The sequence below is a fragment of the Zonotrichia leucophrys genome, chromosome 5 (assembly GCF_028769735.1).
Source record: "Zonotrichia leucophrys gambelii isolate GWCS_2022_RI chromosome 5, RI_Zleu_2.0, whole genome shotgun sequence".
NCBI lineage: Eukaryota > Metazoa > Chordata > Aves > Passeriformes > Passerellidae > Zonotrichia > Zonotrichia leucophrys.
In genome coordinates, this window is record NC_088175.1 from 43,804,891 (window position 1) to 43,817,720 (window position 12,830).

At 36.6% G+C, this 12,830-nt stretch overlaps 1 protein-coding gene across 3 annotated transcripts in view; it reads left to right on the forward strand.

Moving 5' to 3' along the window:
- Window positions 1-12,830, forward strand: part of USH1C (USH1 protein network component harmonin) — a 47,490-nt gene that overhangs the window by 3,941 nt on the left and 30,719 nt on the right. For all 3 annotated transcript variants that reach the window (XM_064714944.1, XM_064714946.1, XM_064714945.1), the window contains 10 exons: window positions 277-344; window positions 2,306-2,449; window positions 3,003-3,141; window positions 8,816-8,924; window positions 9,021-9,045; window positions 9,743-9,800; window positions 10,582-10,685; window positions 11,865-11,949; window positions 12,340-12,399; window positions 12,650-12,706. In XM_064714944.1, coding sequence (XP_064571014.1) covers window positions 277-344; window positions 2,306-2,449; window positions 3,003-3,141; window positions 8,816-8,924; window positions 9,021-9,045; window positions 9,743-9,800; window positions 10,582-10,685; window positions 11,865-11,949; window positions 12,340-12,399; window positions 12,650-12,706 — 849 coding nt within the window. The remainder of the gene's footprint in view (window positions 1-276; window positions 345-2,305; window positions 2,450-3,002; window positions 3,142-8,815; window positions 8,925-9,020; window positions 9,046-9,742; window positions 9,801-10,581; window positions 10,686-11,864; window positions 11,950-12,339; window positions 12,400-12,649; window positions 12,707-12,830) is intronic.

Below are 12,830 nucleotides of genomic sequence, written 5' to 3' on the forward strand. Positions count from 1 at the left end.
TGCTGTAGTAATACTACTGCTGAGGGGAAATCTAGCATACAGAGTATATCAGGATTCACCACCTTGTCTAATTGTTGTCATACTAATTTTAGATAGTCTCATTGTAAGTGTGACACTGTGAGGTAATGCTCTGTTGCAAACATATATTTATCTTTAAAAAATTCTTTTTCCTTAATGAAACTTTTGCTCTGTGGCTTAAGAATCTGTGGAAGTCTCTCATGTTCAGCATTTGGGCTATTAAGTCAGAGATTAATGATAGTGTCCTTGGGTTTTCAGGTCAATCTATTAATTGACAATGAAGCGGAGAAGGATTACCTTTATGACGTGCTGCGGATGTACCACCAGTAAGATCTAGCTTTATACATCTTGGTGTGAAATTTTACTAATGTTTTTATATTTCAAGAATTAATATTCACAGTTATTTAAATAGTCTATGTGCTACTAGAAAAGTAATTGAAATGAGAGGTTTTTATCTTGTTTAATGAAATCTTGTGGTTTTGAAGCATAACCTGCAGGCAAAGAAGCAGCATGTCTGTAATCACTTATAAAGTTACTTGGGTTTTATGACTTGGCAGTTTTTTATAAGAGTTTGGTAGATTCATATCTGGGGCTGTGTGGGGGAAGGCTCCTGCATGATAAAGCTGTTCTTAGAAACAGGAAGAGAGCATTAATAATGTTCATTAATATTTCCAAAGAGTGCTTATTTGTTTGATACAAATTTTTCGCTGACATCACTTTTCAAAGATTCTTTGCTAACTCTTCAGATCAAAATTTTGCAACTGTCCTTTGCAAAGCTGGAAAAATATACTCTCGGAATTTGTTTGGCATGTTTAATGACTCTGGCTTATTACAACACAATGGTAAAAAATTGGAAAGGTGATAGGCCTGTTACCAAGCCTTTTGCTGAACTGATTTAAACCACAGTTGCCTCAGACTTGTTTAGTTGCAAATTACATCAGCCCATGATCCATTGTTTTTCAGAGAAGATAAGAATATATTTTCCACTGATCATAGGCAAGTGGCTCTTAAAGACATTGTTTCCATTCATATTGTAATTAAAAGCTTCTCAGCTGAGTGAAATGTATAAGTTTCCATCTGATGTTTGTAGTTATGGGGGTATTCAGCTGCATATCTGATTCAGTTTCACTCTGGTCTGTCTAATTGCTTTTCCATTCATAAAGATTGTTGTTTGGAAAGCCAGTTGGTTCAGCAGGTCTGAATTATTTAAAATCTTCTTACAGTTACAAAATTAACAATGCATACGGGAACTTTTCTTCAATTTCCACAACTGCAATGTCTTGGGCAAAATTTTCAGTATCTCTGTGAACATATAATGATGATGTATCACTTCCTGGGAATACATGATGAAATATCCCAAAGCAAAAATATGTGCATTTGCTGTTGGAGTTAGCATTTTATTTCTGCTTCACTGTGAATAGTACTTCCAGAAGTATTTGACCTCTAATTCTGCATAGGTATTCCTGATCTGTATTTTCAGTGCCCATACCTCAGAAATATTGCATCCCAGGAAATGTAAATTTAAAGAAAGGGAACAGTAAATAATACAGGAAAAGTTTAACTGAATATTTTATAGGAATAGCTCTGTTGAACCTTAGCTGTTCCTGCAGTTGTACAACAAAGTATATTTTGTACATAATAACCATCTCAGTGCTGACGATTTCAAGGAGACCACTTTGATTAGCTCTCATGAGAGAGATGTTTACAACAGTTTAACTTCTGTAGGTTTTTGTGGATTAGTTAATCATCCTTCAAAATTGATTTTGATCAAAATCTGGAACTTAAAGTCTTTGCTCTAGCTGCTGAATATTGGGATAGTTTTTTTGTCCTGGATTGAAACAATTTGTCAGTACTCTAAGTTCAGGAAAGGAAAGAGCTTGTAGCCTATATTTACTTACAAGGATCCCTAACTAATGGAGAAACAAAAATCCATTAGGCAGGTGGGTCTAATCTGTAAAGTTATTTTCAAATGGTTCCATAAATCTTGTAGGTATTCTGAGACTGAAGTTGGAGATGCCATCTCTGAATGTGATGTGCATGACCTTAAAATATTAAGTGAATGTATAGACGACTTCACATGTTTTGAAGCAAATGTTCTTTATTTACAGAAGGTCTCCTTTCTCAGGGGTTAGTGTGCTTTCATCAAACCAGTATCTGCATAAATATCTCTCTTGGTAGCTTGAAAGGACATGCAAATATTGAAGCCATGTGCACAACAACTTATAAAATGAAACTTGTTGTTGGTGTGTTGTTTACCTGTGTTTGTTTTGTAACTGTGTTTTTGCAGGTCTATGAATCTCCCAGTGCTTGTGGGGGACCTAAAACTGGTGATTAATGAGCCAAGCAGGCTGCCTCTGTTCGATGCTATCCGCCCACTCATCCCATTAAAGCACCAGGTGGAATATGATCAGCTTACACCCAAACGATCACGGTGAGACAAAGCAGAACAGCAACAAAACAATGCAGTTAACTTAAATAAAAAACAAGAAATACTGAGTTTACTGAGGTAAATTCAGAGTAAAATATTATCCATCTGTGTAGATTTGGGCATAGTTATTTTACTCTAGCTATATTTGCTAGAAGTACAGCTACATGTACTGTAACTAAGTTGTTTGGCAAGCTACCTGTACTGTACCTAAATTACCTGCTAACTAGCTGTACTGTACCTAAATTGTTTGCCAAGTGGTTTAATCTAGTAACAGCAAAGCAAGGGAGTCAAAACCAATATTTTCTCATTTTTCTTGAATTTCATAATAGAAAAATCTCATCGCTCTAACCTTCTAAAAGCAGTTTCAGTGATTGCAAATATCTTTTCATATGAATAAACTTGATAGTTTAGCTAACACACATCCATCCAAACTTCAGCGAACTTGCTTTTTATGCCTAAATTATATAAGTGAAAAATAATGTCTAACTTGTATATGAAACATTATTGAGACAAGGTGTTATGCAGCTGAACACTCAAGTGTGTTCCATTTTTGCAGAAAGCTGAAAGAGGTGAGATTGGATCGATTGGATCCTGAAGGGCTCGGATTAAGTGTAAGAGGTGGAGTGGAATTCAGCTGTGGCCTCTTCATCTCCCAGTTGGTTAAAGGAGGGCAGGCAGACAATGCTGGACTTCAGGTAAGATATTTCTATTCATGTTAGGTGCTAATGGTTGTTCCTTAACATTCAGAAGTTGATTTTGCCAAGATGCTCTTTGTCACTTCAAATTGAATTCCTACATGTAAAGTAATGCCATGGTAAATACCATTATACCAGCGGTGAATCAAGTCATTAAAAATGTTTATTTTGCTGTTCTTAATTATATGTAAGCCTTCTTTTTTTCTTGTTTGGGATATGCTAATTTTTGAAGGCTTAAAGTTTTCCTGGAATGCTTATACTTCATGAGTAGCAACAGTTATATGTAAGCAGATGGAAAGAAGGATTTCTAGACTGTAGAAGAATGCTTTAAGTTCCTAAGTTTAGATTAAACGTAGAACAGAACATATAAATGCTAAGCGTTAATTCCATCTTGCATAGATATCATTTGTGTAATGAAATATTTACTTGAATTTTATGTATAGATTTTGGGGGTTTTGGTTTATGCAATAAAATAACTTATTTTTTACTATTCCCAGTATCCTCTTTACTGCATAGAATTGCACTTTCTGTGATTGAATTTTGTATATGTGAAGTTGCCAACAAGATTGGCAAAAATAATTATGTGTAGAAACACTGCAATACTCATGTAATTTGCATTAATAATGTTTTGGGTCTCTGTTTTCTTTTTGAATGTGGCATTGCTTAGTGAAGAGAGAAATAAGAAATTGCAATAAGTGGCAAATGTCTGCATCTTTCTATCAGACATTGAATCTGATAAGGTGTACTAAAGGTCTGAATTTCTGACTGGAAAGGCTAATATAATATATATAATATGCCTGGCTACTTTTAATTTGTCAAGTCTGAATATCTACTGCAAGTATTGATGGCTAAGGATTGTGTTTAACACTAGTCCAAAATATATTAGACTAGTATGATTCATTATTGTAATTAAGTTTAATTAAACTAGCATTTTTTTTTAGATATGCTTCAGTATTACCTCACAAATCTCTTGGATGAAAAAAAAAATATCTATCAACAAAGCAGATGAAGTTAGGTTTCCCTGTTTATGTCACTCATGCTGAAAACTTTCTAGAATTTAAACTGTTCCTCTTTCTGTTTCATGTATGTGCATGCCCTTCTGTTTGTGCGTTCATACCTATATATCTCATCCAGAATTGCCTTTGAATTGGTTCCACCTTCTGTCAGCCTGCTCTGCACAGGTGCATCCAGGGGGATGCTTTACAAACTACTTGGGACAAAACCGCGCATTCTGTGTGTTGTTAGAACTGAGAGGGTGTTGTAGCTCAGCACAAACCTTGTGCTCTGTCCTCAGCCTAATTTAAGCATGGGATTTGCCAATGGGCAACTGCAGAAAAGGACATTGATGCACCTTCTGTTTGCACTACAAAAGGTCATGTACCTCATCTTCTGTATTACACAGCAAGAATGGGAAGTGTAGACAAGGGAGTTGTTCCTGGGCTGTGGTGAGCTCAGTAGGAGAGATTCCCTCTGCTTCCTTGCTCGACTGCTAGAAACTTGAGAAAAAGATCAAGACCAGTCCCTTATTTGGCTTTTGTAGACATATTCTGGAAAATATTGGGAGGCTCTAATGATGCTGATCAATAAAGGACTTACTAGCCACTGCCTTAAATACATTCTAATACTTTGGTGTTAAGGCTGTGTTGCAGCTCTGCATCTCTGCTTCTTTCACAGTAACGTTTTGACACAATCACTGATGTTCAGCTGTTGTGCTCTTATTAGGATGTCAGTTTTCCTGCTTTCTCTGTACACAAAAAGGCCCCTTGGCTTTCTGTGACCAGGGTCGTCAGGGTGTCAGTCAGGGGCTTGTAAAGGATCTTTGGGCTGGAGTGTGCGAACTCTCTTGCAAATCAGAACATTGTTAGGGTTTAGCTGACAAAGTAGGGACAGTAAGGGGGAAGAATGCTTCACACTGACTCTGAACTTGTTAGGGATTAATGAATTCATATGGGCAGATGGTGCTTTGCAGCTCCTGTAACTGCCTGGCTTCTGGTTTTTGATACGTGGTGTTAAAGCTCAGCCTGAAGTGCCTGGATAATAGGTGGCACTAGGCACTTTCTGAACCTCACTGAATAACAAGACCTGACAAGCAGCCCATTGTTCTAAATTGCTGTCTCACAGTAAAGCCAACTGCTTCTGAAATTTCACCCACCTGATTTATTTAACAAAATCTCTACACATTTTCAATCCCAAAAATGCAGTCTGAGAAAGGTATAATGATTTTCTGTTATACCATCAATTTTACATCCTGCAGCTTTTAAAATTTCCGGTTCAAATTGCATGTTTTTCCTTGAGGTACTTTCCAAGTTACATTAAAATGACCAAATAATAATGAAAGTTCTCTGTGATACTTGTAGGTTTGACCCTTTTATGACTACAGTTTCTCTAAAACGCACAAGTGTTTTGTCCTTCCATTAAGAAATGGACTTCATCTCTCCCCCCACCACCCCTCACTGCTTTTTGATACTTGTATGTGAGGATTCTGCTGAATACAAAGAGATTGGGTGAATGATGAAAGTGGTAGCAGTATACAAAATGGGAAATTTGAAACGGTTGATGTTATTATATGAAGCTCTTCCATTTTCTAGAAGCACTAAATATTATATTTCTCATGTTAAAAGTTAGAAATAATAGGCATTTTACTTGAGAAAAAGTTAGGTTTGCATCTTTTTTCTAAAGTCTGTCATCTCTTGGTTGGATAGGGAAAGGGGAAACTGTGATATAATACCAAAATAATTGTTACTGTTCTACTCTGCTCAGTCCCACAGACTTTTATCTCTACAGCTCTGATTCATTAGCATGGTATACAGTGATACACAGGTATACCTGTACAAAAGTAACAAAATACATGAAAACAGCTATTAATTACTCCAATATTAGATACCATTGTTCAGGAAAAGCTGATCAAGTATCCTGAAGAGAAGCAGTTTGCTGTATGTCTATAGGTCTTCTGTAGTTCAGCCTAGATTGGGTTATTTGTAAAGCAACCTCAGTCATTGTCTGTCAGCAATACAAATGTCATTACGTTGAGTGAAGGGTGTTGAGTTTGAGAAATAAGATGACAGTCCAGTAGAGGAGAGTATTAAAAATACCTGTATGGGAAAAGCTTATTCCCATACTGGGGGGAAAATAAAATATGCTCTTGTGTGCATTTATAATTTTGCAAGTGCTTCTTAGGGAGATGAGAATAGATTTGATTCAGTGAATGCTGATATCCTCAGAACGATGCGAGTTCTGCTGGTGCAGAAACCCCAGGATGGCACTGTCATTTGCAGCCCTGAAACTGGGGGTTTCTGTGTGTTAAGGCATTGCAGCCAATAACAGGATGAGAGGTTACCCTTTTAAAGAGTCAGGTTTGTGCAAACCCAGGCTCCATGCTCTGGTAGAGTCTGCATGATGTGGAAGATGTGAGTAAAGGGGGGATCTTGAACTAAAAGAAAACCAAACAAAAAGCCCACCCGCCCCCTTTACTACATATGTGAAATCACCAGAAGATGGATAGGGTGGATGGATGTGGTTTGGAATGTTTGGAACTGTTAGTCGGTTAAGCGAGTGACTGCAGGAGCTGACAGGGATGTAACTGTAAACTGCAGACCTCATGTGCTCTTCTTGTCTGATTCTGTATTTTACCACAGGTTGTATGTTCAAAGGCCTTCATTACTGACCTATTTCTGCTGTTACTAAAGATAATTTTAAAAATCTGACTGTCAAGCTCTTAGGAGTGCAGGCCATTGCCCTGGATGAGATTTTTTTGGATGCCCAGCAGAGGGAGTGGATGTCCCACTGGTCAGGAGCTAGGGACCACGGTCCTGCTTTGCCTCTGAGTGTGTGTTCCTTTCTGCAGGACAGTTTTCTTTGCTTTCGTAGCCTTCTGATGCTGTGTTGTGTCAGACAAAAATCCTCAGCTTCAGTGGAAAGTGGGACCATGAGCAATGCTGGTGTAGTGGACATGTTAATGTTTTGTGTAGTGTTGCAGAGCATGAGACACTTCCCAGAAGAAATAAAAAGATACATTTTTGGAATTTTGTTTGTGGTTTGGGTTTTTTTTGGGGTTTTTTTTTGGTGGGTTTTTTTTTTTTTTGATTTGCCAGATCACAGTAGGAAGATTCAAGGAATCATTACAATATGAAAAAAGGCAGAAGGTGATAGCAACCCTAATATCCTGTCACACAATGTCGTGTCTTTTTGTGTGTTAAAGTCTCTAGAACACAGGCTATGTTGAGGAATTTCTACTTCCAATTCCACTCAGTCCTCTCATATAAAAGGAAAGCACAGAGCCTCTCTTAAAGTAATTGTAGAAGTTTTTTTAAATGAGCTTGATAATGCATTCCACCTAATTTTTCTTGAATACTTAGCTTTGCTGAAAACTGAAATCAGCCTAATGCAGATACCAGCATGGAAAGCTTAAGCCTAAAGTGAACTTTGGAATCTTGACACTTGAGTCTTTAAATGGAACATTTTTGGTAATCATTAACTAGGGATAATGCTGCCATGAAACCAGCACATTTGTGAGGAGGCACCCAAAGTTTCATTGACTGACAATAAAATCCCATGCTGTTTGTGTTAATGAGAAAAGTCTCATCAAATACATTTTTCATAAAAAATATTCACAATAGTTGAGGGGAAATGCTTCTAGAAAGGACCCAAAGTATTTGGCTTTGTCCACCTGGAGATCAGAGGTATAAGATGATATGGTGGATGGTTTAAGGTAATTTCATGGTAATCATTTGTATATTTTACTGTGCAGTGGATTGATCTGCATTGATAATGAAAGAAATCATGCACTAACTTTCATACAACCACATCACGTGGTTCACATCAAGTAAAAGATTTTGTTTATGGTGCTCCTGCCGGGACTTGGAATTTTTCATTGTAATCTTGGGCAGATAATAAGGCACTACCTAAAATGAAGTAGGCAATGTCTTCATCACTGATTCCTTCTCAGCCTGGCTGGGTAAGAGGATCATTGGGCAGAGTTCATAAAAACTTGGAAAATTCTCTCTAGTCATAATAGCATATCAAATTTGGATTTATATTAGAGGAAGAGAAACTTTTTGATTGTACTTTGATAAATAAGATTTGAAATTTTATAGAAGTGGCTGAAAGCATGTTATCTGTTCTGCACTATTGAATTGAACACTGCCAGGGAATGTCCTTGGGGTGCTGCCATTGGATTGGCAATAAATGTTAGTGGAGTCCCAAACAAATGAAAAAAAGGTAAAATCCCTTAAAATAATGCATTTTCTCAATCCAGAATCAGGCAAGATAATAAGACTAAGCTTAGTTTCCTATTGATCAAATATATTAAGGAAGGTATCTCAGAAAATATATGGTAAAAGCAAACTTTAACTTCTAAAGTATAAAAGAAAGTAACTCTAAAATTATTTGAATTAAAACACAGGCTTGTTTTTAAGGTAATCTGTGGAATACAAACCAGATGTATAGTAGACAGTGTTTATAAAATTGTTATTTGGCCATTAATTTTTTCATTTGGGTATTATTTCAAAACAATTACAGGTAAGTCTGATCTGACATTACCTGAGATTCAAAAAGTATTCATGAATTGACATGATCTAACCTTTGTAGCAAAATGACTGCCAGATTACATTCAATCTTAAAAACTTCTAAAATTATTAACTCTAGCTTACTTTTTCTTTTCCCTTCTGTTTGTGAGGTTGGGGATGAGATAGTGCGCATCAATGGATATTCCATTTCATCATGTACACATGAAGAAGTCATCAACCTCATTCGTACAAAGAAAGTTGTGTCCATAAAAGTTAGGCGTAAGTAACACAAAAAATGACCTCTATCACCAATGATTGCTGTTAATGGATTGTTTGTGGTCTGCAGAAACATAACAAAGTATGTTTCTTTTTCAGATGTTGGCATGATACCTGTCAAAAGGTAATGGCTTTGCTTTTGAAAACAGATGCATTTTTGCACAGCCTCTTCTATCCCAAGAATCTGTGTTTAATTATGAAAATGTGTGAATGCTGATTAAAATGTCACATCCTTTTTAATGAACAGGCAGATGTCTTGCTTGATGAATCTGATATTATGCCAGTTGCCTACTTAAATGAACCAATTTCTATTTCCTCATTTGTCACAGATATATAATGGAAATTTAATTATCACTGCACCTAGCTTAGCAGAGAGCTCCACTGCTTCTTTGTATATGTAGCATTTGATGATGGCTTCAGAGTTTAGAAAAATTTAAAATTGTTTTGGTCTTGCCCTTTTCATTGAAAGGCTGAATATTTAGGCAGAATGTTTGACAAGTGTTAATGACAGGAGGTGTCACTCTGCATAGATATTTCTGTAAGATGTTTGAGTGGTTATGGTTCATTTTACAGTTTTCCTCTGAGGTTCCTAAAATTGTTTTACCTGAGAGGGCTTTATCTATTTTATATTCAACCTTTACTAGCCCCAATAATTGTACTCTTGTTTAATGTTCTGTTTAAATTGCTGGAAAATAAACCAAATGTGAATGGTATCCAAAGAAAATTGTGAATGCCGAACAGAAGGCTTCATTCCAAAGTAGCTTGTGGAATACATTGACATGTATTTTGTCCCATTATTTAAAATTATTTTTTCCTTTCAGTTCGCCAGATGAACCCCTTAAATGGCAGTATGTGGATCAGTTTGTGTCAGAGTGTGGGGTAAGAGATCAATATTTTGTTAAATGTCTTCTGGGGAATCTGTAATGGTTCTGAAACACTTTCTCTGACCTTATCAGAGAAGCTATTGATGCATTACTATAATCCAATATCTTGTTGAAAGTATTCTGTGAGGAACATCTTTTGTGATATGAAATTATTCTAGAGCTATTAGGTAAGGAAAGGGCAGGACACAAATGAAATTGCTTTTACTCGTTAATTGCTTCTTCATTTTGCTTGAGCTTATTAGCTTCCCAGGCTGTAGTTCTACTGCATAAGTCTTTATCAGATTATTTGGCCTATTTTAGGCATATTAGTGGAGGAATTACAACTTTGAATGCAAGTGACTTCTAAGGTTTGCAGAAGTGAAAAGAAACACCACAATTACTGTTATTTTGCTTTCAGGAAGAAAGACATACTTAAATAGTGAGCCTTATCATGTATTTCTCCAACCCTTTTGTCAGGAAACAATCTAAATTATTATTTTTCCATATCACTTTTCTCTAATTTCCCTCCACCCTTTTCTGAAGACCAAATTTGACTATTTAAGTAATCTTCTGCCAACAGATAAGTTCAGTCTTTCACCTGAGCCATGCAGCTCCACTGAAATGACTCTACCTCACTTTCATTTCCAGCAGGATAGGACCTTGGAGCCTTGAATAGGACCTTGAATCTTATCTTGATGCTGGCTGGGATTCATCCTGGCTACATGAAATTTTATAGTAGTCTTGATATGAATTCAAGACAGAATTAACATCTACAGCATTGTTTAATCCCTCTGCAGGAAGGAAAGGGCAGTGTGGCTGGACTTGCTTCTTCTGGAGGGAGAGACAGTAAAGAGAAGAAAGTCTTCATTAGCTTGATTGGTACAAAAGGCATGGGATGCAGGTGGGTACATGTTTTTTATTTAATGTCACTGTTTTTTAAAGGAAACACTCAAGGCAGTTATTTCCATCCTTCTTGGCTATGTTGTCAGACAAATGAAGATCCATGCTGGATCAGGAAGGCAAACTAACAGTAGGGTATCTGTGGCACATCTTACATATTTTTAGGCAAAGTGTAAGTAGCTGTGTTAAAACTACTGTCATGAAGGAAAGAACTTTAAAAATAAGAATGGACTGAAAGTGCCTTAGTACAACTTGTCATGGAATTGGATCTTGTAAATGCTTTTACATTTTTAAATACTTAAAAGTCCTGCTCAGTGACATAGCAAATTCCAGCACTGTCCACTGTCAGGTTTGCTCTCTGCAGTCTCTGACCCTTTTCAGAACTAAAACATCATCACAAAGCTACATCCAGCTTCTAAAATCAATCTTGAATTTACAAGATATTTTAGAAATATGATTCTGGGGTTCTTGGACTCCTTGCAATACTTAGGGAGATTTTGGAGTAGAAAGGGATATTGTAGGATTTCTTATATATTTAGAAATAGATAGTTGTAATTATCAGGCCTCTTCTGTAATTTGGAGGATGTCAAGGTTTTTAAAAAATAATTTACAAACCTGGAGAGGTGGCTCAGTATCACTCATTGAATGTATAATCTACAAAATAGTTTCTGTATCTAGGCCCAGCTTAGATTGCAGCTTAAAGTTCCTGATCTAGATGTTGGACCCTGGATGAAACATCCTTTTTGTTCCTAATAAATAATCCTAAGAAAATAACAATGTTTTATACATAGAGGGTCATGCAGTTCAGCAAATAAATCTTCATTGCGTTGCTTGTTCACTTTCAGGTATGATTAGTGCCCCAGTCCTTTAGACAGTGTAAGTCAGCATACATGTAAGTTTCAGCATGTAAGGCAAAATACAGATGATTATTTTTCTTGTAGGTTTTTCTTTTAAACCAGTTTTGTGGGGTGGAGAGTAGGAAAATAGGATGATAAACCACTGTGTGTGTACTGGTAAGTTTTGGTATTTGTTTCAGAATTGGCTAATATTTTAAATATTATTCAAGCAAAAAAACTACGAAGAAACAGCTAAAACTACTCCCTGTGTTACACTGTATTCCTCATAAATATTATTCTGTAAATATTATCCAGTTAATGTTTGGGATTTTCTACATTTTCAGTATTTCCAGTGGTCCAACACAAAAACCAGGCATTTTTATCAGCAATGTTAAGCCAGATTCTCTTTCAGCAGAGGTGGGCTTAGAGGTAAGTTTACCACCTTGCAAGGTAGGTGCCACAAGGAATTCTTGTTTTGTGTTGACAACTCCAAGGATTCGGGGGGTTTTCTTCCCCATAGGAAAGAAATATCTGGTGATTACATTTCAACCAAAGCTAGTTTTCTAAAGTGTAACAGCAGGAGTGACCTGAGTCAGACCAATATTCCTTCAAGCTCAGGATTTGATCCCAAGCACTGGCAATGGCAGATCCCAGTGCAGGAGTATGCAAACCTGACCAGTTTCCAGTCTGTTCCCCTTGCACTCTGCCAGTACCCATGATTGTTGTGGGAAGGGTGTTAGAGAGCACATTTCTTTCTGTTTTCGTTGAATGTATGTACTAATTTAGCATCTGTACTAAAATTTGCATTAATCCCTTTAGGTTGGTGATCAGATTGTTGAGGTGAATGGAGTGGACTTTTCTAATGTGGATCACAAAGAGGTAAAAGTCTTCTTAATTCCCTGGATTTGTAGTTGTCAGCTTATTAAGTATGTGTCCTGTTTTCCTGTCCACAAAAAGTATGTTCTGATTCTGGGCTATTAGCTCAAGGGGTTATGTATTGAGCATGGATTTTGGATATTTGCATACCTATGTGACTCTGTTTAGTTCTGGAAATTCCAGTCTTGGTGTAACTAGCATTATAGTGGCATTTTATCCCTTCCTTCACACTGCTTTTTGTTTTAATTTTCAGGCTGTCAGAGTGCTCAAGAGCAGCCGTACTTTGACTATCTCTGTGGTAGCAGGTGCTGTAAGTAGTGTATTTGTAAAAGCAGAATATTTGTAAGCAGAAATGAGTAAAGCTATGTCAGTAAATAAATGGTAAAAATAAATGGATAAAAACAAAAGCTGTGTTTCTGTATAAGATCTATACC